At 41.8% G+C, this 15,537-nt stretch overlaps 2 protein-coding genes across 2 annotated transcripts in view; one reads left to right on the forward strand and one right to left on the reverse strand.

Moving 5' to 3' along the window:
• LOC138202260 (arf-GAP with dual PH domain-containing protein 1) overlaps positions 1-7,422 on the forward strand; it is a 36,424-nt gene extending 29,002 nt beyond the window's left edge. The window contains exons 5-11 of the mRNA XM_069156133.1: positions 1,797-1,909; positions 2,026-2,172; positions 3,726-3,809; positions 4,084-4,146; positions 4,611-4,682; positions 4,767-4,995; positions 6,291-7,422. Of these exons, the coding sequence (XP_069012234.1) occupies positions 1,797-1,909; positions 2,026-2,172; positions 3,726-3,809; positions 4,084-4,146; positions 4,611-4,682; positions 4,767-4,995; positions 6,291-6,319 (737 nt within the window). The 3' untranslated portion in view covers positions 6,320-7,422. The remainder of the gene's footprint in view (positions 1-1,796; positions 1,910-2,025; positions 2,173-3,725; positions 3,810-4,083; positions 4,147-4,610; positions 4,683-4,766; positions 4,996-6,290) is intronic.
• Positions 7,423-10,635: 3,213 nt separating this feature from the next.
• Positions 10,636-15,090, reverse strand: LOC138202261 (transcription factor Sox-8-like). Its single transcript, XM_069156134.1, has 3 exons — positions 12,882-15,090; positions 11,818-12,068; positions 10,636-11,719 (listed from the first exon to the last, which is right to left on the reverse strand). Exons 1-3 carry the CDS (start codon positions 13,277-13,279, stop codon positions 10,998-11,000), a joined length of 1,371 nt encoding a protein of 456 aa, XP_069012235.1. The 5' UTR covers positions 13,280-15,090; the 3' UTR covers positions 10,636-10,997.
• Positions 15,091-15,537: the final 447 nt, after the last annotated feature.

The raw sequence follows: 15,537 nt of genomic DNA on the forward strand, positions 1-15,537 counted from the left end.
TTTGAAGTGAAAAAGGATAGCTGGATTCATTGATGGTTTTCATCCAAAACGAGATAACAACAAAGATTCCATATATTTGATCCAAAACGCTACTTTTGAATGCAAATACACAGAAATATTTCACACTACTTGACACTTCGCCACATCCAAGACTCTGTTATTCATTTATTCATTATGTCCGTGCTTGTGATGAGTTGTATCAATGTGTATTTTGTCGCTATGTAAATTATGAGGACCGCGGGCAGAACAGCTGCTGCGACGCCAAAGCTAATGGGGATCTGAACAAACAAACAAACAAACAAACAAACAAACACAAACAGAGGAGCCTTTAGCAGCTAGAGAGAGATATTTCCATCATTCCCATGTTCCCCAGATTTATATAGCACATAATAGGAACTTGAAAAGCTGTTCCCCGGCTGGGTACTCGCTTAATATAACGTGGTCTATTGTGGGTGCCGTTTCCACTGGGAATGTCGGCCTACAGCTACACTCCTTTGCTAACATGTTAACGTAATAGTGTTGCTGTTCTAGTGTATTCAGCTTCATTTACTACCATCAAGTGACCAAACATTTTAAATTAAAAACATGGTTTTAACTTTTAGTTAAAGGGTTGGTTCATCCAAATTACTATAAAAGAATGTGGAGAGGTGCAGTGAGCTTTATATTGTAGAGCTGTTTTTCAGATTCCTGCCTCTATCCAATACAATCCAGGTGACTAAAGCTGAGTTTGTATGCTGGCAGAATTTAAAAAGATTGACTGTATTTCATTTCATTTTAATGGTATTTCCATAAGTGCACTGATACCTCACCTTGAATCATTTTAATTAGAAAACTGTTGACAGCGAGGTCTGTGGGGATGGAGATGTTGCTATTCACACGTTTAAATGTCCTTTGTTTTAGTGCTTCGTGCACGTTTCCATTCACCTCCATTGTATTGGGATGGAGCCAATTTAGCTCAAAAGCAAAGTAAATAAAGCTACCTGCATGATTAGATTCCACTGCAGGTGACGCAACGCTCAAAGAACCTTTTACTGAGGTTATATCCCCAGATACATCTTTTTTTCTTAATTTATTACTCCTAATCTTTCTTTCTACGCCACTCGATATAATCATTGAAGGCACATTAGCCCCATCTACACTGCTTATTTGTCTTTTTAAGTGACTGAATTGTCGCTATTTGACAGTTAGCCCCCATTATAAGCTCAGCATCTGGCACATCTGGTGACGATGTAAATCAGTCACTTCTTTAAAGCGTTCCCTGATGATGCTCAGACATCTTCCTCCCATTCAAACCACAGAAATAGATCCAGATGAGACAGAAAAGATTTCACGGCGTGACTTAAATAGAAGATAAATTAGAGAAGAAAGCAGTGCGGGAAGAGCGATTTACTGAAATAGACCGAAGAAGAAGAAGTCATCGTCGGCTATAAATAGAACAGCGTGTCATTAAAGGATGTTCTGTGTACAGAAACAATAAAAAAGAAATCTCTGTGTGCTGTCTCATGCTGCAATTCCTGCTAAAATTCCTCCCCTCTGTTGTTTGTTTCTTCTCCCTCGGCTGTGTTTTCTCACTTTCACGCACACCGGCTCCTCTTTCTTCCTCCCCGTGTAAATGCGATTTCAAATGCTCTTTGATTCCAGCTTAACAGAAGTATCATCTTCCACCCACCAGCTCCAACATCTCACCATTACTGCTGTAAACGTCTCTTCTGTTTGAGCTCCTCTGAAGGGGTGTTTGGTACCAAGCCTCCCAACCACACACACACTTTTTTTTTTTTTTTCTCCTCCCTGCCCAGGCTACCGAGAGGGGTTTCTATGGAAACGAGGAAGAGACAACGGTCAGTTCCTCAGCCGAAAGTTCGTCCTGTCGGAGAGGGAGGGGGCCCTGAAATATTTCAACAAGCAGGATGTGAGCGCAGTGATTTTAATGGATGTTTACCAGAGCAAAATTTCACAACAAATGCTCAGGAAATATGAGGCTTTGACAGCGCCCTGTTTGTTGTTTATTTCTCTGCCTCCGTCAAGGCCAGGGATCCCAAGGCAATGATGAAAATTGAAACCCTCAATGCCACTTTCCAGCCGGCCAAGATCGGCAATCCCTGCGGCCTGCAGATCACCTACCTGAAAGACAACAGCACAAGGAACATCTTCGTCTACCACAGCGACGCGAAGGTACACGGGCACACACTCTCCTGTACACAGACACACTTATTAAGTGTATTTCTGTACAAGTAACAGGGCACTGGTACAGTGTTGGTAGAGAAATAAGCAAGTTGTCTGTTTTACTGAACACACTTTGACCTGAAAATGTCCCTTAATGAGTAATTTCCTTTTAGACTTTTCTATAACTGCTCTTCTATACATTCAGAAGCTCATCCAGTCACAGAGTTTTTAAATAGTGACACATTTTTGTGTCGTTTAGACTCAATGACTTTGAGAGCAAAGTGCTGACTTGTAGCTTGAATGTGAGGCTGAATCTGTTTAGATTCTGAGAAGAGTACAAATTTGTCCTTCTGTCCTAAAAATCACGAGGCTGTGTAAAAAAAAAAAAGAGAGCTGCAGTTGCTGCAGTTATCACCCTGTACGGATGTTAGTAGCCTCAAACAGCCTCAAAGCAGAAAGTCAGCACTTTAGCCTCATGGGCATAGTTGCGAAATAGAGTCAATGCCTCAACATCATCACTGTAATGCAGTATTTTCTCTATCAATGCTCTTCACAGTAAAGTAGTGGTTCAGCTATTTTCCATTGTTCAGTTTGTGGGGTCGACAACAAACCTCGAGCAAATGATTGGTAATGGCAACACTTCTATTTTATGGGGGCCAGAATTTCTGTAGTTTTGTTATTCGTTTCTAAAGAATGTCCTTAAAAGAAATGCTTCAATTCTAATGACTGGAAACGAACATCCATTTAAATCTGGGTAAATAATCGGGGGGGGTTTTCATTGTTTACTAATTTAAAAAAATATATATATTTCTTGGGTTTTATATACATTTTGATTTTTGCATGTTCACTTTACTCACTGCACACTGACAGAGAACCGAGGTTACAGCAGCGACCAAATTACACTCCTTTCTAGGAACTAAATGAGAAATCATTTCATTTTGAGAGAATTTGAACTATCAGTTCCCCTCATTCTCCCTTTTAACCCTTTAAACCTCCAAATGCATATATGTGTGTGTGTGTGTGTGTGTGTGTGTGTGTGTGTGTGTGTGTGTATGTATGTCTGTATGCCCTCCATCTCACACTGATGGTCTTATATTGCTGAGCCTCACAGTTCTTTTCTCCATCTCTGCGATTTGTGACTAAAATAGAAGTAGAGAGACTTAATCAAAAATGAGCAGATTACAGAGAAGAAAGAGACGGATATTAATAGCCAGTCAGTTGGGGAGGGGGGGGGGGGGGGGGGGGCTGAGCGAGAAGGAGCGCTGCTGCCCCCTCTGGTGGCTGAGACGTGTTACTGAAGGCTGTGACAGGGAGGGTTCATCGGGTTCATTCGGTGTCGCCGTCACTCTCCTTTTGTGCTGGAGTTATCGACAGCACTGCAGCATCCACACAGCACAGACGCTTTCAACTACACCTCACTGTGTCTGAAAGACACCTTTACTACAATCAGAGAAAAAAAATGATCTCCACTGTTTTAACTCAGAAATCAACACCCATGCTGTGACAGACGATATGTGATTCCCAGCAGGACATGTTGCCACTCAGTGTTTGTTTTTATACAGGAAATGGTCGACTGGTTCAATGCCATCAGAGCGGCCAGGTTCCACTACCTGCAGGTCGCCTTCCCCGGAGCAAGCGATGAAGAGGTGAGGATGATGGGATTTCATGACACACCCAAGAATGGGACATCAGGAGTTACAGAATTCTAAGTGTTTGTGTACAACAGTTATTGATTGTTAGATAGAATAATTATTATATTATTGCTGCTTCAAAGCAGTGAAAAACCTCATCCATGTCGGAGTCGAGCAACTGCATGAAAATCTTGAATGTCCGTGATGTCCACGCTAGAACGCCTGTGTTGTTTTTTTTAATATCTCTTTCATGCTTTTATTTTGACATGATTTCCTGTTTTGTCTCTAGCTGGTGCCCAAACTGACCCGAAACTTTATGAAGGAAGGCTTCATGGAGAAAACTGGTCCAAAGGTTTGTGCTGATTCTCTCTGGATACGAACGCCCCTCCACAGTGAAATAAGGATTAATAGTGTTTGTTACACCTCAGTCTGACTAATCTGCCTGCAGGTCTCGTGAAGCACATTCACCTTAAATTGATGCATCGTCTGCTGACAGCACATCGCCTACGTTGTAATATCGCAAACTGTATGTCAGTAGGTTGTGAGCAGTTTCACGAGAAAATCATTTTTAGTGGCCTGAAAGCTCAGTGCTGTGTTTTTATAGGTTCCAGGTTAGGGTACATTGGAGTATATTTAAGCTGTCAAAAGAGGTTTTTGAACATCAGTCATTTCATTTTTTATTTTTATTTTTTTAACTTAAATGTAGTACAATATAACCAGAAAGAAGTTATTATAAGGCTTCAGCTTTTCATACAATCTGTGGAGCTGTTACGATGTAATCTGTGTTGGTAATTTCACCGTCTGTCTCTGCCTCAGCACACCGAGGGCTTCAAGAAGAGGTGGTTCACGATGGATGACAGGCGGCTCATGTACTTCAAAGACCCTCTGGTAAGAAGAGACCTGCTTTGCCTTTCGATTCGGTTGATTTGTCGATGGCACGGTTTGTTAACAGGACTTCGGTCTGTCTCTCAGGATGCTTACGCCCGAGGTGAGGTGTTCATCGGCAGTAAGGAGAACAGCTACACCGTTCTGTCCGGCTTGCCCCCCACCACGCAGGGCTACCACTGGAACCACGGCATCACCATCGTCACGCCCGACAGGAAGTTCCTCTTTGCCTGCGAGACCGAGGCCGAGCAACGGGATTGGATAGCTGCTTTCCAGAGGGTCATCAATCGGCCAATGAGGCCGCAGGAATATGCAGGTCGTTAATCGGAACATTTGAGTATTCGAAGGCTTTATTTGCAGAGTGTAATTTTATTTAACAATCCGAATACATCTTTCTCAAATAAAATGAAATAAAAGACATTTCTGTCTTATGAACTGAAGAAACAAATATATTTCTGAAGATGATTATGTAAAAAAAAAAAAAAAAAAAAGAGGAATCATAACATCTGCAGTTTAGTCTTTTTAGACCAAAATCAGTCCTTTGCTGATGTATTCAAATACAAGAAGATATATTTTTTAGAAGTTGAACCGTTCACAGGGATCACAGTAAAATGATCACAGCAGGTTTTACAATTTAATTATGCTTTGGTGCTGCAAGTAACAGCAGGTTCAACCCTGCAATTACTAGATTAATAACTGTGTTTTATTGGAAGCCTCCAAGCTACACATGATGCAGTGTTCCAGGAATTATTTCAGCTAGATTCATTTTTTTGTTGTTGTTTCCAGAGTTTTCCTCTTTCAGGTTGGAGAACGTTTGCTAAAATCGTTCTTAAAATGTTTTAACAATGTTGCCACGAAACATTTCTATAATAAATATAATTTATAAACACGTTATCCGAAATGAATAACATTCTGGGAACATTTTATGAAATTGGCTACAGAAAACATTAGGCCGTAATGTTCTGACAATGTTATGAAAAACATTTCAAGACAACACAAAATATTTTTGGAATATTTCCGAGAATGATATCCAAACTTTTACAAAGAACATTCAAGGAAAACTAAAATTCCAGCTGAAAACATCCAAATGCCGAAATGTTCTCGTTGGGTTTTCACATTGTAAACAGTTTACAAGATAGTTTTGTATTATGTGTATTCCAACAGCATAAATATCACTCCTGCCACCAATGAACGTCTTCACCAAAAAGGTTTTTGAACATTTTCTGTCGTCACACTTTATGGGATCATTGATTTACATCATTGTGTTCAAGAAGCCCTGAAACTAACCTCCACCAAACACATATAATTACCGACAAACACTTCACCACATGCCAACAGGACTTCTGCTAAGATTAACTGCTGCTAAAATACTGACAAGAACCCTCTTAGAAAATGTCTGGTTCTGTTCTAAAGCTGCAGCGCCCCCTGGGGATCTGTTTGGTAACAGGGAAATGTGGGTTGAATCCAAAAGCAGCTTAAAGCTTAACACAAAATACTGTCAACCAGCTTCTTGAAAGAAAAGCAGCAGCATCACCAGTCAAAAACTGTACGCTGGTAGAAAACACATTCATTTCACTCACCGAACATCATTGTATTTGTCTGTCTCTGCAGTGGAGGCCCACTTCAAACACAAGCCTTGAAGCAGCCCCGCAAGGAGACCCGAACTCAACTGGACCGGCCCGGTCTCATTCAGATCAGAGACAGCCCCCCCCCCCCGGCGTGGGACCACAGGTCATGGCGGGAGGCGGTGGGGTGGGGTGGGGTCAGGAGTCAGCAGCGGGTTTTGGGATGGAGAAAAGATGAAGAAGAAGAAAAAGAAGAGAAGCACTGAGAGACTCCAGTCTGTCTGTGCAGAAAAACCTTAAAACTCGAACGGGACTCAAGGCCCCATCGTGGGCTGAACCGAGGCCAAAGCGTAGATGATGTCATCACTATTGCGCCTACCAACCTTGTGCTGTACATTATTATGCCACCCCCCCCCTCCTGCTCCCTTCCCCCCTCCTTCCCCTCTCCTCAGCCATGTGAACCCTTCCTCCTGCAACAATCCCCCCCCTCATCCCCCCTCACCCTCCCTTCTCTTCCCCCCAAAAGGATTTTGTCTCGTGAATGGTTCATTCTGCCTGTAATCTAATGTAATTATGTAATCTAGAGTCATTTCACTGGTCGCGTAACGAAGAAGACGATGCATTGTTAATTTATTGAATGTACAGTTTTTGATGACAGTGGCTTACCGTGTGCGTGGAAATCGTGATCGTTTTTTTTTCATCGAGGACGCTGCGAGGTTTGAACCTCTGGCACTTAAAAACCCCGCTTAAACCCACCCAATCTACAAAGTGCTGTTAACAACAAATATGCATACAAAACACACACACACACAAAAACTTCTCAGTGAACACCGTCGCTGTTAAACGTAGCCGGAGGTGGCTGATCTGCGTCCAGGCAGGGTTTCTTCTTCTAAACAAAAAAAAAAAAAAAAAAAAAAAAAAAAAAAAAACCTTAATCTGACAGCTGTTCTCTTTTATTTATTTGTACTGTTGAACATACCGAGTCATCGTAGACAGTTATTGCTGCTTTCAAGGATTGTAATGTGACAGGATTGTAATTTATATAACACTTCTACGACTTTTTCATTTGACTTTTTTTTGCATCTTGTTTTAAAGACACATTGTTGTCCTTAAATCACAGTGAGAGTTTGTTTCATTATAAAAGTCTTAACATCAATACAGACGAAGCTGAAATCAAATGGCAGTGTTTGGCTTGTCCTCAGTGTTCACTTTCTTCTCTGGTAAACACACACACACACACACACACACACACACACACACACACACACACACACACACACACACACACACACACACACACACACACACACACATTGTGAGAGTCTGATACAGATAATGCTAAATCCTGATTGGTGCATGAAAACCAAAACTGCTCTAACTTTGGCAGAAAATGTGGTCTTCAAGTCCAACTGTCACATTCAAGTAAGACATTTTCAGGCCCTTTAAAAACACGAGTTGTAAAATACCATAATCTTGTGCTAATATACACAGCAGGGTTTTATCCCTAAAGACTTCCTTGAAATTACACATTCTTTTTGAGCAAATGCAATGGTATTATTGAAGTTCAGTCATGCCTCCCTTTGTCCAGCAGATGGAGCGCTGCCATTACTAATAGTGTCACTCCACATTGGGTGAAACGCTCCTGAGAGAGGGAAGATTTTATCCCAAATAACTAGAATAAAGACATTATGAATGATTTAAATAGACTTACTATTTACGGCAATTTAAAGGAACAGTTTTAGATGTTGGGGATGCCGCTCTAATGTCTGTCTATAGTGATGAAGCATTGCTCTGCTATAATATTGTCACAATCACAATAGACAGAAAAGTTTTCATAGCAGAACCAGAGACATCATTGGTTCAAATTTAATCCACACATTCTTCTCTTACTCGTCCAATCCTAGTGCCTTACATTACCCACAATGCAACATTACTTCAATATTTTGGTTGGATATTTATGGATATATTATATTATTATATATTATGGATTTATTGGATATAAGTGACATCACAAAAGGCTTCATATAACTTTGTTTTTGTGCATAATATGCAATTACACCATAAACTTACCAACAACAATAAATACACTTTAGCCAGGAGACAATTAGCTTTACTTTGCATATTAACCTTGGGTATTAAAATGGGAGCCTATTGGTGCTAAATGCTTCTTGGCGCCAGCCCCTAGTGGCCCTCAGTGGTATTGCATTTTAAAGCACTGCCACATTGGCTTGACTTTTCAGACATGGAGTCTGTGTCCTTTTCTATAAACAGTACAGGGTGTAAATGCGGCTAATATCTTTGCATATTTCCCAACATGTTGAGCTTCTTTAAAGGAGCAGTGTGGAGGATTTGGTGGAAAGCCATCTTTACAACCAGTGTTTAGTTTGTCCATTCCAGGTTCCTGTAGAAACATACAACGATATGGCTCCGTAAAAGAGGACCTGCTCTCTGTGTCGATGTAAAGGGCTCATTTTAAACCAACAAGAACATGATTCTTAGTTTCTGGTGATTTTACATTAATGAAAACATAATCCACCTGACTCCTAAAGGAAAATAAAACTTGAATAAATGAACACAGGGGCATTACAAATTCAGATATTTCCATATGCAGCACAGCGGCCACTTAACTGAACTACATACCTTCGCAGTCACCTGATTTCAACTCAAATAAACTCCTTTGGAAGATTTTGGAGTGACGCGTTTGACAACACTCTTCACCACCATCTCACTTGGTGTAATATTCCTTTAAATGGTGCTCATTGGTCACCTGTAAAGGTAGCATGTGTCGAGTTGCACGCTCACTGCAGGTCTGCTGGTGTAAATGTCACCTGATGATCTCGCCACTCTCACTGGCTCCATGGGCCTTTACGGACGCGTGGCCAAATCAATGTCGCTTCTGTCTGGCCCGTCTTGTTGTCGTTGGCAACCGGGTTGTCACGGTAAACTGGGGAGACAGTGAGCCACTGAGCTGCGGCAGTCAGGTGGGACCCACACAGGAAGTGTTTAAAAGTGGGCGGGGCCCGGGCCTGGGCTCAGCAGTCTCTGGGTTTGTACCTGAAGATAATGAGGTCAGTGAGGTGCTGGAACGTGTAGAAAATATGTATTTATGGTGAAGCTGCTGCTTCACTACATGTTAGTTTGGCCTGGATATAACAGGTGCAATCCTAATCTGAGTCTTACACTTGGTCTTTAAAGTTCTTTTACATTATTTGGATAGCCCAGACTCCATTCATGTCAGGAACTCAAAGTGTTTTTCTTTTTTGTCTCTTGCAGTGCTTCTGGGAAACGTATAGTCCAGCTGTCGTGTCCATCAGACCCTGCAGCCGATGGACACGACAGCCGGAGCTGCGACTACTGTGAAATTAACTAATCTCCTCACAGGAAACCCAGCAGGAGCAGCTGTCCGACTGGAGACAACCTGGAAACGAAGCAGCAGATGAGGAACCGGTCTGCAGAAAATCACCACGAGGACCAGGACTGGCTTCTAAACTTTAGTTGTAAGGTCACTCTTTTCCCTCGCAGGTCTGATTTTCACTGAGCTCCACTTTTAGTTGATGAATTTGATCGTAAAAATCGGAACATACATCATTGTGTTCGGCAAAGCTCAAACAACCATGGAGACTAACATTTAGGTGCCTTTCAGTGTAGACAGGTTTTGCATTTTCATTGTTATTGCTTGTTATTCAGTCTTCATTTTAAAGGTCCCGTATTGTATAGATTCACATTACCATTTCTATTTGTTTATGATCAAGTGAGTTCAGATGTCCTATAAATACTGTGAAAGTGTCAAAATGGTCAGTCCATGGAGAAATGCACACAGCCCGTATTTTAGCATCTGTGCCGTTTGGACTTCAGTGGGTTTGTGATGTCACAAACTCGCACTTATGTCATATGACCGCCTTCAATACTGCTCACTGTCCAACCTTTTATGTGGAAGAAAACACCAAGCGGTCATTTTGTTCTGGCGCTAGCAAGCAATAAGACCAAAGAAAAGCATGTGGTTGGTTTGGGTGTGCCTGAATCGAAAAGGATTCAGCCAATCAGAAAAATTGGGTCATTGATATCAAACCGCCTTAAAGACACAGGCACAAAACAGCTTGTTCTTGGTCAAACTCAAGAGAAACTAAAAAGAAGAAAAAATATTTGGTACTTAGAACAACAAAAATATCTTCTGATGGGTATCAAAACTGCAAATAAAACACTGGAAAAGTGTAAAATATGGGACCTTTAAGAAAGAAAACAATCTCTTGGTCATTACTGATATAAAACACCTTATTAATGGATGAAGAAACTTAATTGTATGAAAAAAAGTGCCACTCTTTTCCATATTCCTTTGGCAGGAATAATAAAAAAATTCAAAAAGTACAAAAATTAGGACTATTTTACTCAACTTTATTGTGGAAAAACTTCCATAAAACTTCCATAAAAGGTAAAATGACTATTGGGTGCTACTGTCATACCAATATTTCATTCGTGTGGCGTTTCAGTGGAACATTTTTGTGTCCAAAGTGAGTTTAAATGTCATTCTGCAGGTCTGGTTACTGAGAGAAGACTCAAATTCAGGATAAAACACTGAATCTTTGTTCATCTAATCTTTATCAGAATTTTTTTGCATGAAAATAAAAAAAATGTTGCAAGATATTGACACAAAAAAAAATGTGTACTTCAAAAATCCAAATAGGATTTTACTTGCTAAATCTCCAAACATTGTCAGTCTGAGCATTGCAAGTCTTTCTCCCGCGCTGTGTCCTCCTCACGGCCGGGTGAGGGTGGTGTAGATAGGCTGCTCCCAGCCAGAGGGAGGACTGTGTGGAGGGGGCGCCAAGGCCAGGCTGTTGATAAGCGGCGTGGCGTAAGACCTGCGGGAGGAGTGAAAGTACGGGTATTGATACAGACTGGCGGGGTAGCCGGAGAAAGCGCTGTATAAGCTGGAGCCTTGAAGGTCAGTGTAGTCTGATTGATTGGCGCAGGACGAGGAGGTGGAGGAAGGGCAAGCGGTGGAGCCCAGGGAGGTGTACTCAGGTGGGGGAGGAGTGGTGGTGGAGGAGGAAGAGGAGCTGTAGTGACCTGGGCTCATCTGCTCCGTTTTAATCTGAGGTTTTTGGCAGCCGTCCTCGATGGGAGTCCCGCCAGATGTTTTGGGTGTCCAGTTGCCATGGGAGTGACAGTGGGTGCCGCCGGGTGGGAGGAACGATCCAGAGGGGCTGCTGGTGTCCGGCGGGGTCAGGATTGTGGTGCCGGGGCCGTTCGGAGGCAGGTACTGATCGAACTCGTGGACGTCGAAGCCATCGATGGTGCCGATGACGTCAGTGCTGAGCTCCGAGATGTCCACGTTGCTGAAGTCGATGTTCTGGCGGCCGGGATGAGGAGCAGAGCCGGAGCTGGTGTCCACGGACCGGCGGTCCTCGTGCTTGGTCCCCATGTGTGGCTCCGTTTTAGGGGTAGTGGGAGGTGTTGGAGGTCCGTGTGACTGACCTGGAAACCAAATTACAGGAAACACCAATTAGTTTTTCAACTCTGGAGCATAAAAGTTCACAGAGGAGAACATGCCCTCACGGAAACAGTCCCATCACCTGTCCTGTCTGGATGGTAATGGTAGTGCACCTCCCCTGTGCCAGCCAGCCTGGCCACCCCCAGCTCGGGTTTATACAAGCCCTGCTGCTGGCGCTGGTGCTGCTGCTGGACCAGTCCGGGTCTGCAGTCCGGTTTGGAGCTCTTGCGTCTCCGAGGCTGGTACTTGTAGTCCGGATAGTCCTTCTTGTGTTGCAGCCGCAGCTTCTCGGCCTCCTCGATGAAGGGACGCTTCTCAGTTTCAGAGAGAAGTCTGAGGAGGACAGGAGAGTTAGCAGAAAATAGAGGGTGTTTTAAACACAACACAACATTTCAAAATAAAATGTATGTTGCCATGTGGTCAATACTGAAAAAACTGCATTTGAATTATTTTTGCTTTTTTTTTTTTTGCTTTGACATTTGTGCACCACCATATTAATAATTGAGAATTATTTTTGCTGCACGGTGCTGTGGAACACAACACTGTATGGTACTGTATAGAAAAACACATTTTAGATACCCACTTTGGTTTACTTAGCACTTCTATTTCACAACAGTTCAGAGAGAAATACAGTTTTCTTAAGTACATTTTGAATCTTTAATGCAGAACTATTGCATGCAACAGTTATCTTTTTAATTCAAGTACTTCTACTTTTACGTCTTTAAAGGCTCTCAACCTTTTTGCATGTGAAACTTCAGTCATGGAGCCTTTAGCAATGAGCCTCCACTTAGCAGTGAATGAGTCATCTTTAATTTGTCTTTTATTAAACGATTTTTTTTTTTGTACTGCGCAGAAAAACTACAACCGCTTCCTCTGCATGGCTTCATTTAACTGTGAAAGTACCTTCCAACCAAAATACTTAGAAAATCTTTGCAAATGTAATTCTAGTTTAGAGTAGTTTTATTGCCATAGTCATTTTGTCGGGAGAGTTTTTAAAAAAATCACTAAAGGGAGGTTGGCTATTTTGAAATGAAATTGAGAGAAAAAAAACAAAACAGGATTTGGGTTTGGAAACAGTAATTGTGGTGGTCTTGAGATATACTGGAGTTCTAGCCGCTCAGTAGTTGAAAATAAGGATCTACTTACCGCCACAGTTTGCCCAGAGTCTTGCTGAGCTCGGCGTTGTGCAGATGAGGATACTGATCCGCCAGCTTCCTCCGCGCTGCCTGCGCCCAAACCATGAACGCGTTCATCGGCCGTTTCACATGAGGTTTGCTCTTCAGCCCTCTCGGCCCCTGGCTGGGCATAGGCACCAGCGACCAGTCATAACCTTTCAGCACCTGCGACACCGCGTCCCGGATACAGGCGGGGAACCGCTCTTCCTGCGGGCAGCTCTCAGATTTGCGCGTAATCCCTTCCTTCTGCGCTTCGGGTCCTGCTGGGGAGGTTGGGGGCTCTGAATCCGATCCATGCTGGGACGTGGAGCCTTCGCTGCCCGCTGGACTGCATGGATGGTCCGTCAATGACTTGTTCTCCTCCTTCATGTTTGCTACTAAAATGATCTACTGTCGCTCAAATTCCCGTGGAGCTCTCCGAGTGCGCAAAGACGCACAGCTCTGAAGGAAGACTGTATCACCACCAAAAGTAAAATCCCAGAGTTCTTGTATTGAACTTGCCATTCCTTGTCACCTCACCCTTCCTCTGCGAAGCAAACTTTAACGAGCTACTGGGATATTTGCACTTTTTTTTCCTTTTTTTTTTTTTTTAGCAGTTGCCTCTCTCCACCCCTCGTGCGCTATTGGCTTTTCCAAAATTTTGTTTCCTCCTAGTTTGGCATAACGAAGCAGGAGGAGGCAGAGAACTCTCAACAGTCAATATTAAAGTAAGAATTTATGAAAGTTTGGGTAGTCTGTAGTCTGCTTAGTTAAAGTTATTATTCAGAAGTAGAGATGAAGTACGTTTTAAATTTGTTTTATCTGACGTCATATAAAAGATGCAAAAGGAACGTCAGATCAACTCCATTAAAAGGTGGCTTGACTTTAATGCAGAAGTAGGCTATACTAATAATCCATTAAAATTATATAAATAATGCTCCAAAAATTAAAGGCCCATTCTGCATCTCTAAGAATATTTTTGTTGTTGTTGTTGTTTTTATTGCAAACATAACCCCTCCAAACGAGACATAGTTCATTCTTTCATTCTTTAAAATATACTGTAAGTCCAAGAAGTGTGTAACCACTGCATCTGCATTTTATTATTGCAAGGTCCTTTTCATCTGTATTATGGTTTGCTATTTTTCGGGATGCATTTTTTTGTTAAATATATTCTGGGTAAACATTTAATAATTGTTCCTACTTTCCAAAACAGCTAGATGGACCATCTAATATCATTAATGATAATAATTTTACATTTTTGGTAGTACTAATTAAGAATGGCATCTAATGCTGGCTGCCTTAAAATGCTCTTTTTAAGATCATACCCATATATGTTTTTCTGTTCCTACTTTTTTGAGTCTTTTATCGTGCTTTTGAATAGAAAAAGAGATCAATGAATGCATTTTAGCAAAGCATAACCAATAAATCTACAATTGGCCGGCTCCCAGACGTGCAGCACGTGAGGGTCCGCATATTCCCGCTAGCAGTTTTTTTTTTTTTTTTTTTTGATCTCGTTCCTTAATCTTCTTAAACAAATTTTGCTTTTTTTTGGCGGCTTTAACATGTTCAAAAACTCATGAAAGTTGGTGCCTGACACATGCAAAGTTTCGTGAGGTTTGGAGCATCGTTTGACCTTAAACATCAACTTCCTGTATCACGGCGAAATGTCAAACTTAGCCGCATCGCCCTGGCTATACTACTGTATATACTCTATACTATATACTCTATACTATATATTCTACACTATATACTCTATACTATATACTCTATACTATATACAAAAATGACTTTTGGGTCACTTTTTGGACGACATGCTATATAGTATGACTTTTTTTTGAAGGAGAAAGTGTTTCACTGAGTTCACTCAGAGCTTCCAGTGACTGAACCGACAGTCTGGTGAACTCAACAGGTAAAAGATTCTACTTCACCAAGGTTGATATTAATGGTTCAGATTCCACCTGTTGATGGTGATTCAACTTTTAGTGAAGTTGAAACATTTGGAGAAATTGAAAAAGTTTTGCATACACTACACATTACAGGAAGATATTTAATATCACTGCAGACCCCCTTGAAAACACGTAAATATACTATCCGAAGAATGTCTGCAGAAATGTTGGTCGCATTTGAATGAATATTTGTGGACGGTGGAGTTATAGGTTGCAATGAGCCAAAGATATGTCTCAATGCAGACCATACCCTGGGAAGATTGGTGGTGCAATGGTTAGCAATGTTGCCTTCCAGTCAAAAGGTTTATGGTATGGGCCCCCTCTTTGTCATAACTTAAAAAAAAAAAAAAAAAAAAAAACATGCTATAGCATGTCATCCAAATTATGAAAAAAAAAAAGTCACAAGAAGTGACCCAAAAGGTTTTTTTTTTTTTTTTTTTAAATGGCGGACTTCCTGTTGAGTTGAGGAAATGGTGCAATGCAACTTTTTTGCACATCTCGGTGTGATACACGTGTCCACCGGATTTCGTGCGTATCGGTAAACGTCGCCGCCGGGGCATCTCTATAGGGGGCGCTAGTGAGCCATTAGGCCACGCCCATTCGCGACTCCACTAAAACACTGAACTTTTCGCCGGAAGAGACGCGTGTTCCTACTTTCATGACTTTTTGAATATGATAAAGCCTCCAAAAATGCAGTTGCTT

Source organism: Embiotoca jacksoni, unplaced genomic scaffold (genome assembly GCF_022577435.1).
Source record: "Embiotoca jacksoni isolate LCO1_2020_lvr unplaced genomic scaffold, fEmbJac1.0.p SCAF_20, whole genome shotgun sequence".
Taxonomy (NCBI): domain Eukaryota; kingdom Metazoa; phylum Chordata; class Actinopteri; family Embiotocidae; genus Embiotoca; species Embiotoca jacksoni.

Bases quoted from the DNA above. Each gene is read 5' to 3' on its own strand.
- LOC138202261 (XM_069156134.1), bottom strand. From the start codon at position 13,279: ATGAAGGAGGAGAACAAGTCATTGACGGACCATCCATGCAGTCCAGCG. The intron at 12,069-12,881 runs GTAAGTAGATCC...TGTCCTCCTCAG, and splicing joins ACTCTGGGCAAACTGTGGCG to ACTTCTCTCTGAAACTGAGA. The intron at 11,720-11,817 runs GTGATGGGACTG...TTTGGTTTCCAG, and splicing joins TTACCATCCAGACAGGACAG to GTCAGTCACACGGACCTCCA.